The sequence below is a fragment of the Chaetodon auriga genome, chromosome 1 (assembly GCF_051107435.1).
Source record: "Chaetodon auriga isolate fChaAug3 chromosome 1, fChaAug3.hap1, whole genome shotgun sequence".
Lineage (NCBI taxonomy): Eukaryota > Metazoa > Chordata > Actinopteri > Chaetodontiformes > Chaetodontidae > Chaetodon > Chaetodon auriga.
The window spans coordinates 17664625-17679843 of NC_135074.1; the positions used below are offsets into that span (position 1 = coordinate 17664625).

The 15219-nt window shown below is 41.9% G+C and overlaps 1 protein-coding gene across 1 annotated transcript; it reads right to left on the bottom strand.

The window, feature by feature from the left end:
- Positions 1-8888: 8888 nt before the first annotated feature.
- cmtr2 (cap methyltransferase 2) lies at positions 8889-14680 on the bottom strand. The gene is made up of 2 exons (XM_076727434.1): positions 13426-14680; positions 8889-12435 (listed from the first exon to the last, which is right to left on the bottom strand). The coding sequence occupies exons 1-2, from the start codon at positions 14674-14676 to the stop codon at positions 11386-11388; spliced, it is 2301 nt and encodes a 766-aa protein (XP_076583549.1). The 5' UTR covers positions 14677-14680; the 3' UTR covers positions 8889-11385.
- Positions 14681-15219: the final 539 nt, after the last annotated feature.

Genomic DNA, 15219 nt, shown 5'->3' on the forward strand with positions numbered 1-15219 from the left:
TCAATTATTATCAAAAGACTTTTCCCAAGAACTAAAATATATTGTTGAGAAATGGGCTAAATATCCTTGTTATGATTACTATTGAATGAAAATGCATTTACTTTGAATTTGTCCATGACAGGGTGGACATATTTGTGGTTTGCTCGTACATTGCGGGCTTGCAGTTAATTTATAAAAAGCGCTTGAGCTTGACAAATGTGCATTTTTAAAAGCCTAAGGTCTCCTTAATACAATGAATGTGAAGTTAAACAGAAAATCTGAGCTTTTTCTTTGGGAAACTGAATTCTCAGAGGCACTTTAGGGTGATTTAGGGTGATTTTGACCTCATAATTACATCTCTTCTTGGTCACGTCTCTTAGCAGTTAAAACGAATTGAATTTAAGCGTTGATCAGACTTAAATACATCAAATAATAAGCAAGTGTTCGGCCCCACACACAAACACTGAGTACAGGCTCACGTCCACTGCCGACCTGCATCCGCCATTTCCATCATGTGTGTTTTTTGGGAGGAGAAGTATGAATCTGTGCAGACAAACATGGATCACACACATGGAGGGAAAATATGTCGAAGCACAGGAGCTCAGCGCTGTGATGAATCGTGGTGATTTGACAGCCTCCATAGACAAGTGCACTGAAGCGCAGCAAGCACTCCCACATGCACATATCAAAGTGCAGTGTACATACCTGGGCAAACATATCCTCAGATGAGTGTGTGTGTGTGTGTGTGTGTGTGTGTGTCTATTGAATGCCAGCAACAATTGTCCCTGAGGCCTGATTTGTGCTCTCTGCCCCACCTCAGTCCAGGTAATCCATTTCATTGTGCCAATTCAATTCAGTGGGTGAACAGAAGTCTATCGATGTGAGCAAGAGAGAGAGAGAGAGAGAGAGAGAGAGAGAGAGAGAGAGAGAGAGAGAGAGAGAGAGGGACCAGTGTACAGCAAACAAGACTGGCAAACAGCAAATCTACCAGCTATCGTCTGTGATAGTTCAAACATACCGTAGAGGAGAAATAACAGCGATATCAGTTGCTGTGATTGTAAGTGTCGAAACAAATTAATCAAATTAAACTAAAACCAGTGTGGCCCATATGGGACATAATCTAGCTGCCTAACTGTGGGAAAACATGTGTGACCCGACAAACACTCAGCAGCTTCACACACTAACTGCTTTGGCAGCTGCACATTTAAAGCTTTGGCTCCGTCGTGTTTTCATTTTGGACAGAAAATGACACAATGAGCTCAAAGTGCAAGCTGTTGGCTCTGAATAGAGGCCAGGCAGGTTTTAGCCATACCAGATTAACATTTCAGATTTTTCTGATTTTTTAATCACCTCCCACCCTGACAGAGAAATATGTGAAGTCCCACGCAATGTCAGCAGACAGCTCATCTGAAAGGTGATGCTTCAGACCTCAGATGGAATATTGGTTCATTAAGTAACTGAACTGACTTCGTATCTGTGTATAAAGGTATGCATTACAGTGTATATGTAGTAATAATAATAACAATAATACATTTATATTATTTGATTTCTCTTTTAACCTTTTTGCATTCAAAATTCCTCACTAAATTAACTTCAAGTGAACTCAGTCTGACACATTTACATGTGTCTGCGCTGTCACACACAAACTCTGTTTCGTGCATTTGCACCATGTTACTTTGGTTAAACAGTATTTGCATTCATTCTTATGCAGGAGGGTGTGTTTGGTGCACAGCAGCAAAGATGCCAGACTCAAGTCAAATGACTAACAAATGGTCTCGAGACTCGAGACATGCTTGACAGACACTGATAAAAGAATCAACTTGACTTTGACTAAGTATTCATGACCTGAGACAGATGACTCGAAAGGACCTTTTGTATTAGATATTTGCACTTTTGTAGATACTGAAGAGTTCCATTTTGTTTCGGAAATGACTGCAGGATTTATAGTGCACGCAAACCTTTGCTCATAAAATGTCACAAAAGGAACCTTTTGAAGTCTTTTCGAGGGGAATGATTCATACTGGGGTGTCATGTTGTGACACTGACTCCGCTTGTGAGCGTTGAAGCAATGCGGTAATTATAGTGGTCAACAGATAAGGGTCTTTCAGTAACCAGTGGTGATATTTAGAGAGCAGGGCAGCCAGTGGCAGGTCTATAATGCTAATGTCATGTTGTTGCTTTCTTTCTTTCTTTCTTTCTTTCTTTTGCATCTGATAAAATACAACAATTGAATCACAAATGAGACACAGTTGCTGAACTTAAATGAACATTTATTAATGTTATTATCTGTATTGTCTGCTTGAGTAGATCTGCACTCTGTCTGCCACTTCAATAAAAAATATCAATTAAATAAATGTCCACAGGTAATCAAAAAACTAAACTTTATAAAACTGATGAATTAAAAATAAATGAAGATTTAGTGAAGTGAATAAAAAAGCGTTTATCAGCAGACAGGAGCATCTTCTCGTGTCTGAGAGAGAACAAAAGTTTCCACAGTAGCAGCTCTTTGTTTTTAGTCCCATTGAACATTTATTTAATATTAATGTATCACTCAGTAGAAAAATGTGCATTGTTTCTAATGTGTTACACTCTGTGTAATCGGCTTGGTGAGCACAGACTGATCAGCTGATGACAGTTATCTCCAAACACTAGATATTGATTCATTGGTCGACAGCTAAATTTGACTTTTTAGGTCCTCATCCAGTGTGCCATAAGGAAATAATGCTACACAGAAACCTGAAATAAGAAAACCAATAATCAACTATTAGTTCAGAAAATGTTGAGGCTGTTACTTTAAATCCACTTTGCATTTCATTTGAATACGTCTAGCAATATGTTTATATCTCCAAACGCAAGACCTTTAAAGCGCATTTCTGAAGGCATCAGGACAAATGAGTTGAGAAGAACGTGATAATATAAAATATCTTTCAGTTTAATTTAACAGTACCTTCAGAAAGGCACACTTAGAGAGCTGACTGACCTGGATATTACATCTGTGCCATCATCATAAAGCACATGTTGACAGAGGTTGTATGTCCCAGTTCATGACCTGCATTTTCTGCTGGTTCTTCCTGCTCAGATAATTGTCAATAAAAGCAGGAGCACCAGAGAAGAGAGTTAAACTGATTAGCATTTTCAGAAGACAAACCCAAAGACTATTGTGTTTTAGCAATAAATCTTCGACTATCCAGCATGATTTACATACTCAATCCATAAAACCAGCCATTAGAACAGGAACTAAACTGCAATATTTCCAAGAATCGACAAGGATTGACACTCCAATTCTGGCCGGGTGTCAGAGGTTAATTGGTTGCTATTGTTTATGAGTGGAAACACCTGCCACAACTGAAGATTTGTGATCCCAAGTCCCTCTTTTCTCCTCCGATGACTTTTTAATTTTTCCCTACAGACACCTAAGCTGTATGTACAACCTCATGTAACACTAAAACCATAACTCAAATGAAAGTTGGATTAATTAATTCCTTCCTCCCACAGATTTTCCGACTGCATATCCAGTAAATTCTTGAGGATTAATATAAGAATATACAGCACAGTCGCAGTTTATAAGCAGGAATGCTTTTATCTTATTTGATGTGATTTCCAGTCAACAGTCTGGCTGGATTACATCTTTATAGTTCTATTTTTCTTATCTATATGCTCCTCGTTTTCCATTTTCACATTTCCTCGAATACTGCAGAAAATAGCTGAGCCGAGTGTTCGGCAGCAAGGCTTTGCTTTGGGCAGTAAATTTTAAAAGCCTTCAGCCATGACAGTAACTTCACCAGCTGCTCTCACGGGATGTTAACAAAAATTAAAACATGTTTTTTCTAATTTGGTCACATCCCTGTTTATACTGTAAAAGTATTGTTCATGTTTACCGTGCCAGATGTGACATGGCTCGTGTCTCTTTTTCTAATTCGGAGATTGATGCATGTTCTTCTGTTTTCAGATGATCCATCTTTCGTCTGTGAGAAGGACAAAGAGGGTTTGTTGTCAGACAACAGCTGCAGGAGGAGAGAGAGTGACTCGTTTGCATCACTGTGGTGTCGCGGTGACAGAGAGCAGATGTTCACTGTGATTGCTTAGTGGTGTGTTTATTTCTACTCTGTTCCTCATCGAGTCGGAGCTGAGACATTACTGTCATCTTCAACATTCATCCTGTGAATAGACTCACTCTCCACTATTCCAAAACCAGCCGAACTTTAAAAGCTCTATGTGCATTTACCATATTTCATTTTGTCGTAATTACTCAAGAAAGTTTCCAACTATCACCTATGAACGGGTTCATTCTATGTGGCGCTTTAAACGTGTTTACTGCATTAGCTCTGGGTGTGATTTGCCAAGAAATAATTAGTTTAATAGTATACAGTAAAGGCCTCTTTAATAGTAAGTCTTAAAGGACCAGTTTGTAGGATTTAGTGGCATCTAACGGTGACGTCACAGGTTGCAACCAACTGATCACTTGTCCTCAGTCCCTGCTAAGAATGCAAGAGGTGCCCTCTAGAGCCAGTGTTTGGTTTGTCTGCTCTGGGCTACTGTAGAAACATAATGGTGCAACATGGCGGACTTGGTGGAAGAGAACCTGCAGTTTCTGTAGACATTGTGACAACCCCAAGTGGGGTGGGGTTGTTTGGATCTGTTTGTGTGTGTATATGGTGTCTGGCTCGCCCTCTCCTCTTTCTGTTTCAGAGCGCGATTGATCATCGGCCTCCGGTGTGCGCCGTAGTGGGCGGGGCTGCGGCTTTAAATGCCTGTGGAATCCGCCCATTCATTCTCTTGGCTTCTCATTCCCGGCCTGGCCCTGCAGCTCACCTGTTGCCTTTGTTCATTTTAGTTTTGCATCCAACACGCACAACACACACACACAGCCATGCACCTGCATTCACCGCTGATATTCTACATTACAGATACAAATTGTTGTATTTAGTTATCCTCAGTTTCTGTTGCCTATGTTTGTTAAATAAATATAATTTGCAGTTGCGTTCCCTCTTGCGTTTGTTTGTCAGAGAATATATTATTATTACCACCCATAAAGCCATGGAGCTAGCATGGCTGAAAACAGGCGGAGGACTCACTTTGACTTTGTCCTCTTCTCTGTATTGTACTGCAGAGCTGACGCAGCATCTGGCAGAGCATCTGCTTTGGCAGCAAAGTGTCATCCACTGACCAGGTAACGTGAAGAGAAATATATTCACTGGAGTGATGAAGTTAGATAAAAACAGACAGGTGTGACCCGACAAACTAAATTAATTTATCATTCACCGAGTACAGAGAGAGTCTCTAATAAATCAGCATGTTAATATTCACCCAGAACTTTGACTTATAGTAATAGTTCACCATTTTGGGAAATACATTTTCTTACTGACAGTCAGATGAGATTAAAGCCACTCTTAACTGAGTCCATTAAATATGCAGCTGTCAGTTAGCTTAGCTTAGCTTAGCTTAGCATAAAGACTGAAAACAGGTAAACAGCTGACCTGGCTCTGTCCAAAGGTGAAAAAAAAAGTCCTCTCACAGCAACTTCCTGAAGTTTTACCATCACTGTGAGGTTACCAGACAACCAATGGCAACTCCAGCAAGTTACTGAAGTTGACCAAGTAGTCTGGCGCATAAATTATTAGTGTTACGCCTCAGGTTTTGTATGAATTAAACAAAGAAGATGTAACATGTTAAACACAGAGTTTTAGGGGTGCTGGTACAGAGCCAGGCCAGCTGATTCCCGCTTTTTCCAGGCTTTATGCTAAGCTAAGCTAACCAAGAAAGTGAATACGTTTCCAATGATTCCTTTAGTGGTATTCTCATGTATTAAATATGAGGACTTCAGACTTGACTTGGACAAGGCTGCTGTTACTTGACTGCCTGAAACCAAAAAACTGGCAAAACTATGCTTAACACCTTGTAAATGTAATCATCAACCCTGACAGAAATTAGAAAACATTAATCGAATAAAACAAGGATTTTAATATTCATTTTGTTATGCTGGGGGTGTTCTGAGGCATGTTAACACTTCCTTCACTGCAAACAATCTCTTTACTTCACAAATTAACGACTGCAGTAAAGCGAGAATAACAAGAAAGACAGTGTGTCTTAAAATGAGATCACAGACAGACAATTGAGTGGCTGAGCTGAATTCCTCTGCTGAACACGTCGTGCTCTGCGGGGAACACAGCTCTCCTCCTCACAAGTTTATTCCTGCTGCATTATTTTGGTTGCATAATGAGAGTTTCACTTCACCTGATCTGTCAACATCTTGTCTCTGGAGACGACCAAACAAAGTGGCAAGTCTCCACTCAGCAGTGATGTGAAAACAAAAACTCACTCCCAGTTTCAACATTTATATCAGCCAAAAATGCTGCCAATGTTGAGCTGTTCTGCTGTTCGTCACAAACATACTGAAAATTCATTGTTGTCAATATGCATTTATTATAACTGCCTTTCTTTTCTCCATATTTACCATCTGAACAGCTTTGATAAGGACTCTAATACTGTGTTTCCTTCTGTGTCAGTGGATACGGATGGAACTACTAACATTTCATCGCCACACATATTTAAATATTCTGTATTGTGACACAACATATTTTTCATTATATTTTTACTTGGTGCACACATCCATGATATCCTCAATAATGGAACAGTGTTGTAGATCAGAAACCTTTCAATGAAACAATTCAATTAACTCCAGAGAGCTGTTTTGTTTCCACCTTGAATGCATTCAATGTGAGTTCAGCACACAGTTCAGAAGTTCATCGTCTGATCACTTCATCCACACAGATTGGACTGTAGTCAGCATCAACTGCAGAGATAGGAATATTGGTTTGCTAGTGTGCGTGTGTGTGTGTGTGTGTGTGTGTGTGTGTGTGTGTGTGTGTGTGTGTGTGTACTTACAGTATTTGGAAAGGACAGAGTGGTGACAGAGGAAGAATATTGCACTGAGGACAGATTAAATTCCTGGCACACAAAACAACCCAATCACTGGACTCAATCACACTCACTGTCTCTTTCTCTCTCTCTCTCTCTCTCACACACACACACACACACACACACACACACACACACACACACAGCTCCTTTTTTACCAAACCTCACCATTTCTGTGCTGATATTTTGAAGAGACAGTAAATGTACATGTACATAACATTTATCTGATTTCTCTTCCATTTTTGTGTGTAAAGAATGAGGGGCAAATATCCTAAATCATCAGTTTGTGTGAAACTGTCTGATTTGATGATTTTGGTGTCGTGGAGTCAGACAAACAGGGAGAGAGATTAGAGGAAGATGGCTTGCTGATTTGTTCTGTGATCCAGTTTTAATCGGTAATCCACAATATCACAAAAGCAGAAACTGCAGTGGCATTAAACCGATGAATAGAAACCCAATCAGCAACTTTTAGTTTGTTTGAGGATGTTTTTGTCCGGGGTTGGCCCAAAATACTAACCTATATCAGGAGAGGCCCAGAGGGAGAAAGACAATGAGCTGAACACAGAGGATGACAACCAAACTGGTAATGAACTGATCAGTCTCTCATTTGGTCGACTAAAGTGGAAGTTTGTGTGTTACATAGACTCTGTTTTCATATTTTGACTGGAAAAACAGAAGTGTTGCCATCCTGCCTTAAAAACACGGTATGTGCTGCTACTGAAAAGCATGAAAAGCAATTTTTCCATTAACTGGAAAAATAACAGTGAGAATACTGGGCTGCATGATGACTTGTTTTGTATCATTTCTTGATTGTTGTTGGGATTAATATGATTTCCTGGTTAGTTGTATTGCTTCACACAAACAAAGTGTTGCCTCTGACTTCGACGTGAACCTACTGCAGGCAGGATCATTTCCGTATTCACACCCAACATCTGCTCAGTTTATCATCAGCAGGTGCTGCAGCTGAAGTCGTGCTGCAGGAGATTCTGCGTGGACGATGCCTCCACAAACTCCAGCTTCTTCTCCTTGTTCGTCTGTGCTGAGGTAATCAAAATGGTTCAGCACATCTACCTGTATTACACAAAGTAAAGCAGCTGAGATATGACTGCGGTGGGAGACATGCATGAAGACAGACAGGTATATCACACAAGACAGGTACAACAGTTATCTGACATTAACAGATACAGAGAATATAATCACACCGTTTCTTGTGCCATAATCCCTGGTGAGCTCTGGAGTAGCGACTCAATTCAGTCAGATGATTATCACCATATGTATAATACACAGGGCTGTGCCAGCGTACTGTATATCTGCAGTGCCAAACACCATACAGGCTCCACACTCACTACAGTATTTAGCTCATCCTAAAACTCCATAAAAACCCACAAAAAAATCTGTTCAAACTTGTTTGAACCTAACAAATGAATCTTATTATGCATCTGAATTCTCACACTTGCACATGCTTACACAAAGGAGCATATACAGGCTTCACCAATCAGCACGCCTGAAAGCACCAGTGGAGGAGTGTCAGTCATTCGGGTTTCATTCGAGTAAAAACATTGATCTTAAGCGCTCACTCTCTCAAGTCAGTTTGGGAACTGCTGGTTTAGTCTAATTAGAGCTGAGCCTGACAAAGTGAGAAATGTCCTCAGATGATGGTTGTACAGAAGATAAATCTCTCCTCTGGTGCCGCCGTCAGGTCAGGAGTTAAATTTTTGGATAGAATACAGGAAGTGCTTTAAAAAAGTATCAGAAGTTTTCTCCCGTGTACCTGCACGAGATGTGTATTGGCTGAGGATCTAAGAATAGCAAAGCTGTCACTCCAGTTTTCATCCGTCTCTGTGTGATGAACATTACAGCCTGACAGGACTGCGGGCAAGTTAGAGCCTCACAGTTTTTCTTTTTCTGAAGATGTCTGTTGTACAGATTTGCTCGTTTTCACAGTGTCATTATACGTAGAGACCTTTCAACACAAAACAGAAGACTTCATGTCATTTGTCAGTGCACGTTTTTAATATATTTGTAAGAATGTAAGAAAATATACTCCACATTAAGGATATTATAAAGCAAAATCAAACAAAAAAAACACTACAAATAAACAAATGCAGCATCGTTACTGAAGCCAATAAACTATTTCATATGTATGTTTCTTTCCTCAGCAGCTCCCTCGTTGAACAGCTCATGCAGTGTAAAACATTTTAGTGCAAGCAGGCTGTCTTTCCATGTGTGGATATAAAGTTTTTTCTCACTGGAAACAAAAGAGAGAAACGAATTGCTTCACAGTAAGTTGCATGATAGCAAAAAGACAAAAATCAAAAAGAAATTATGTGTTGTAAAACACAACAGGCACTTCAGGACAAAACTCCAGGGTCTTGTGATGTGGATTTCAACACAAACCATCTGTGACTGACAGGAGGTTTGGTGCTGAGGGTTGGACTGTTGTTTACTCAGCCTCGCTAAAATCCTCAGTGAATTTAGTCACGGATGAGTTCTGCTGATCAAGTACTGAAAGTAATTTGCATTTTCATGCACTGCAAGTTCGTGTCGTCAGTGCTGCTCTGGCCTGCAGGTTCGCAGAAGTATTGTATGTAGCACATTTTCTTCTTGTCGGAAACGCAATAATGATAAGGATGTTTCTGAGGCGTAACTGGTGAAGTGAAGGCGTCTGTCTTAACATCACAGGTTGCACATCTGCATGAGAGCCCAACTGAAACATCAGCGTGGCTGATTTTGGCTTATCAGAGATTTCTTAGCGTATACGATACGTACCGCACAGACTGTGTCAGCATGAAACAGTTCGAGGGCACTGCAGAGTTCATTTTTCTACTCTAAAACGTCAAATGTTCTCAGCAAAGTGTTCAATATTAAAATAAAAAAGAATAAATTGTGAAAATTAATGTGAAATAGTTTTCATTTTCATAACAACTGAATTTTACTGGATATCTTTTTTTATTATACACGCTTTATTACAAAATGCTGACGTGTTTATTAAGCAGCTGACATGAGCTGCGGCTCTTAACTCTGTCTAATAAGAAAAGCTCACAACCCTGCTAGCTAATCAACCAGCTAGGTCGGCAGCATGTGCAGCCTAGTTAAATAAAGGAAAGATGTTTGTTCATGTGTCTGTGTTCTTTGATTATTTACAGCAGCAAGATGATCGACTGTTGATTCAGAATTAGAACAGTGTTGTTGCTCTAGCTAACAGATGCTACCTGGCTAAAGCTGGGAGCGGGAGCTGAGCTGGGCACATGATTGGCTGAAAAGTGAGAGGGTGGAAGTGACATGAAATACGTGTTATTTGGGAAAATGCTATCATGAAATGAAAGCAGACTTGTGATCAAGGGTATTCTGAAAATAAAAATGTCCATTATGTACAAGATCGTATAAAATTCTGTTATTATGAAAATAATGTTTATTCATGTATTTAATATGAACACGTTGGCACTCCACACTCATATTTTAGGTCTAATAACTATAACAACATATTGTTATTGAATTTTTTAACTCTTATCAGCCAACATATGCTGATGCCTAAATATCTGCGATAAGCTAAAATGGGCCGTGTCGATATATCAGTCAGGCTCTGATTGGCTCTGCGTATGTTTTACTGTATTGTTTTCTATGGTTGCTTTGCATTCTAAATTCATATTACAATTTCCAGTAGTATGCTAATCTAAAAGTTAGCGTCCAAATGTCCTTTAAAACTGACACCATCCTTCAAAATCCTGTCGTCATCACAGTCCCAGAAGTATCCCATAGATACTCCATCTAATACATCGTTACACCAACTGGAGGATCCTGAATGAATAAAAGCCTTGATAACACAACGAAATGAGTAGAATAGGGCATTTAGCTTAATACATGTCTGCTGTGGAGCATCATCATTAGACTCCATTGAATCTACATCAGTATGTTTACAGGCACAGAGGAGTACTACTGCACATGTGAAAAAAAGGTATAAAGGCTTTGGGGTGTGCAGAGGGAGCCCCAAGAAGTCTGATGAATTTGACTTTAGTCAACTGAAGACTACAAGTTTGAAAATAAAAAATATCTGGTGTTGTGGAGTGAGAAAGAAGTGAGACCTCTATAGCTCTCTCTGCTTGAGGCAAGTGGCTTGCAGCTACATTAGCCACTATTTAGCATAAAACACCTGAATCTCAGATCAAACTGCTAGCGTTTGCATTGTGGGTAATGCAGACGACAGGTTTTGGCTAGGAAGAGGACAAGATATGTGTGGTTCTGTTGCACCGACTCTGATCCTCTCTCTATAATTGTCCATTGTGAGTCTGACACTCTTATAGGAGTGCAATGCTAAATCACTTTAGTACCATTAATGTCAGCAGACAAAAATGATTCAGTGACGACCTGCTAGAAGGTCATGTGGTTGAACAGTCTGCTGATTCAGAAAGAATAAAATATACTGTAACATAATGACACAGCTTCTGAAGCGCCAGCATGCACCACAGAGTCACAGCTCACTAAACCGCACTACGACTGCACGAGCAGATGCAGCTTCTGTTGGATGATTTCAGAGTTCATGGTCCACAGGAACTCAGTCAGTCCTCCAGTGAGCATTTCCTCCATAGGAACAAACTGCAGCACCTGTCTGTCGCTCCCAGACGACAGATTTTTACCCGAGTCCTCTCCTGTTAACTGACCCATGCAGTTATGGGCATCGGTAAGAACAGGGAGTATCTGTGCAGCAGCTTCAGGGCAGAAGCCGACACACACCAGAACCGTCCCGACGACGCCTGAGGGGGGCGGACACCTGAATGTGACCGAGCGAAAACACACATGCAGGCAGAGCACAACAGCTGCGGTGACACGGGTGAGGGCAGAAAACACAGGCAGCAGCAGGGCATCCCCAGAGCTCAGGGTCTGCAGGGAAAACACAACACAACCTAAGAGCTGCTGCTGGTACAGCGGCTCCCCGTCGTGCAGCATGATGCAGCCTCTTTGAGGAAGTGAAGGCTCGGCAGAAAATGTTAAGGCTAAATCCCCGAGCTGGCTTTCAACGATACCCCACACTGAGCGGCTGCCAAACACCAGACACCGCCTCTTCTTTTTGTTCCCGTCACTGTCTGCTGTGAATTCACAAAGACCTGCAACATCAGAGAAGATGGAAGCCGTGCAAACCACATGGCAAGAGTGACAGGGAGGGACATGTGTCCAGTCTACTGCTGAGTCCATCAGGGCTTCATTCAAGTGGTTTAACAATCCTCCTTCACAGAATGCAGAGTTTCTCACTGCAGGCAGTGCAGCCCCGACAATAACGTACCATGAATCCACATGACACTCGGACAGGGGTCCTCCCAGCACGCAGCTGGTCCCACTGGTCTCAGTGCAGTGTCTCTGTATCCAGGCAGCATGGCAACCCCTCTCAATGCGCTCCCTCCAGCTCAGGGTCTGCAATTCCCTCCGCTCATTGAAGGAGCCTGTTTGCTTCTTCTGTCCCAGAGGTCGACCCGCGGAGACGCTGCAGCAGGCGGGACTCACCGTGTTGCGAGAGATCCATCGACTCCGGGGAAGAAAGCTCACCTATGACAGAGACACTTCATCAACGTCAATTGTTTATTCCCTCAAACCAATGTTGTATTTCAAATGCACTCAAACATTTGCTTTTTCTAGGCTCCAAAATGTTTCTTGTCTTGGTTCATTTAATTAAAAGTCGTATATATATACAATTAGATATTTTAACGTATTTATTTCTTTATATATATATTTTTGGTTGGTTGTCAGACTAAACAACCTAATCTGACATCAGGTGGACTCCGGTAACCTTTGATGATGTGTCATATGATGTGTCAGCACAAAGGAGGATTTGAACACTTTAAACAGACCTGGGGCTTCATTTCTAAGTTTCAGGTCAAAAAGTTTCATGTGGATGAAACAAAGTGCTTACTCACAAACATATTCTGATTTATAACACAGTGCACACACACCTCCAACACCGTTTAACTTTATAAATAACTCAAAAAGTGGCACACCTTTGTGAACTTCAGGTAACGCCCATGCTTTCCTTTTGAATAGTCAGGGAAACTGCTCTAATTAATATTCATTCATACCCACTAATGCTGAGAGAAAAAAGAAATTACAGAGTGTGAAATTCAAGTTCGTGTTGGAAGGTACCCTTGCTGCAATGACGAGCAGGTGGACTCCAGGACCCCATGACATCACTGCTGGGTGTGGTTACAGGAACACATCCAACCACACCCATCAGTGATGCTGGCTGTGGTCAGAAGAGACAGAGGCTTAAAGCTCTGAACCAGAGAGGGCAGCATAAAAAAAGTTACTCTTTGAGGTGTTTCAGGCTTCGTGTTGATCCAAAACACTGAGTGGACCTGAGAGAGTCTGATAACATCAACAACAACCAACAACAGGAACCAGAATTTCTGTTTAAGGATAATAACCATAAAGTATTGGCAATGAAATCACTGATACACATTGTGGCCACTAAGTGACATGTGATATGATCGAAAGCTCTACCACATGAATGAATGACAGGTTCATGGTGTACAGACATCCCACCTGGAAGCGCTGCAGGTATTCCTGAGCTGTACAGTCCCTGATGTAATCGAGCCGCTGCCTCTGCTCTGTGCTCATTCCCTCAAACAGTCGCAGGTTTTCTGTGATCGTCTCCACCTGCAGTGCATGGAAGTACAAGCACACCTCTTCATGCTGTTTCCGGAATGACTCTGGGACAAGAGAGTTGGGGAAAAGTGCCTCTCGGTCAGCCAGATGGGGTCCGTAGTTACGGATCAGCTTTGACAGCAGAGGCCTCACAGCTTCCTTGCCGTCATAGTTCAGACACACGACATACACCTCAGAGTTTCCGGCTTTGCTGGTGGCAGGTTTGAAGACGCTGACAGAGTTGAAGCAGCAGTTCAGCAGGTAGAGTAAGCAGATGGAGGAGTGCTCATACAGGGTGAACATCTTCAGTACAAAGGAGCCACCGGGGCTGAGGAGCAGCAGCGCAGCTGTGACCTCGCAGTAATGCAGGGACGCCACCAGCGCCTCCTGCTCGTCTGGGTTCTCCTGACAGTCGAAACTACCATCTGCCGTCACCAAATCAACTCGACGCATGTTTGCCACGAATGCCTGCAGCTCCAGCAAATGCTTCTGGATCATGATGTTTCCTGTGTTATCTGAGCCGAAAAACCACCAAGGCAGTGTGTTAGCAATTAACCGATCATCTGCGATCGTTGTGCTCCCACCATTAGCCTCGTGGTACGGGTTGAGCGTGTTTGCGGCCCAGCTCCAGTCACAGTAGCGTGTGGACTCACTGGTTTTGATGTAGTGGTTCAGAGCGGTTATAAAGGCCCCTGGAGCTTCACACAAGTGGACTGTGTTCAGCTCTCCATTCTGAAGTGCCTCCTCTGGAAGAAGATTAAAGGTTCCCAGGATCTCAAAGAACTTGCACCAGGCCTGAGTGCAGATCTCTGCATTGGCAGCAGAGCGCACGGCGGCAATCACCTTCCCGGCTCGATTGGTGGAGTTGGTGTGCTGATGCCAGATCTGGACGTTCTTATCACTGAGCTGGTTCTTTACTGCGTTCAGCGATGCCTTCAGGGCCTGCAGCCGGCAGTGCTCCTCTGTAGAGTGTCTGAGAGCAACGTTTGGGTCAGGGATGCACCAGTCGCCATTGGAGGGTTTCACATAGGTTCTGACTTTACTAAAAATAGCTTGAATCTCAGTCTGTGTTTCAGGGTCAATAGCCACCATGTTGTTGAAATGCTGCAGCTTGCTGACTTTCCTCTTGGTTCCATTGCCGGAGCTCATCCTTTACATCTGTTGTAGTAAAGCAACAAGAGAAGTTAGAAATGTCCCAGTTAAAAAAAAAACACACATCTAAATCGTCCAGTTTCTACGTTGATGTAATCCACCAGACCTGCTTGCATGGCACAGGTAGAGTCAATCTTAAAAAAATCTGCAAACAGGACATTTCACAGTGAATTAAACTGAAGCCAAGCTCTGCAACCCTTCATTTTTCTCTGCACGCATGAGTGCCGTTGAATTACTGATGTCGACTCACTGTGATGTGATGCCCCTCAGGCAACAGGGCAGACTGTAAATACTGGTGATTATCTCACCAGGCCAGGACGTTACCCACTCTTTCTCTTTCTCTTTCATCAAGAGATTTCCTGCATCACTGCTTATCTTAACATGTTCACAGGATGAGGGTCCAAGTTCAATTAATTTTTTTTTTTGCTGTTGTGTGAAAACCACATATTTCTAAATGGTTAACTATCAACACAATCAAAAGATTTAAAATCACCAAATGTGGAGATATGTGGTTTCACAACGAAGTAATGCTGTGTTTAT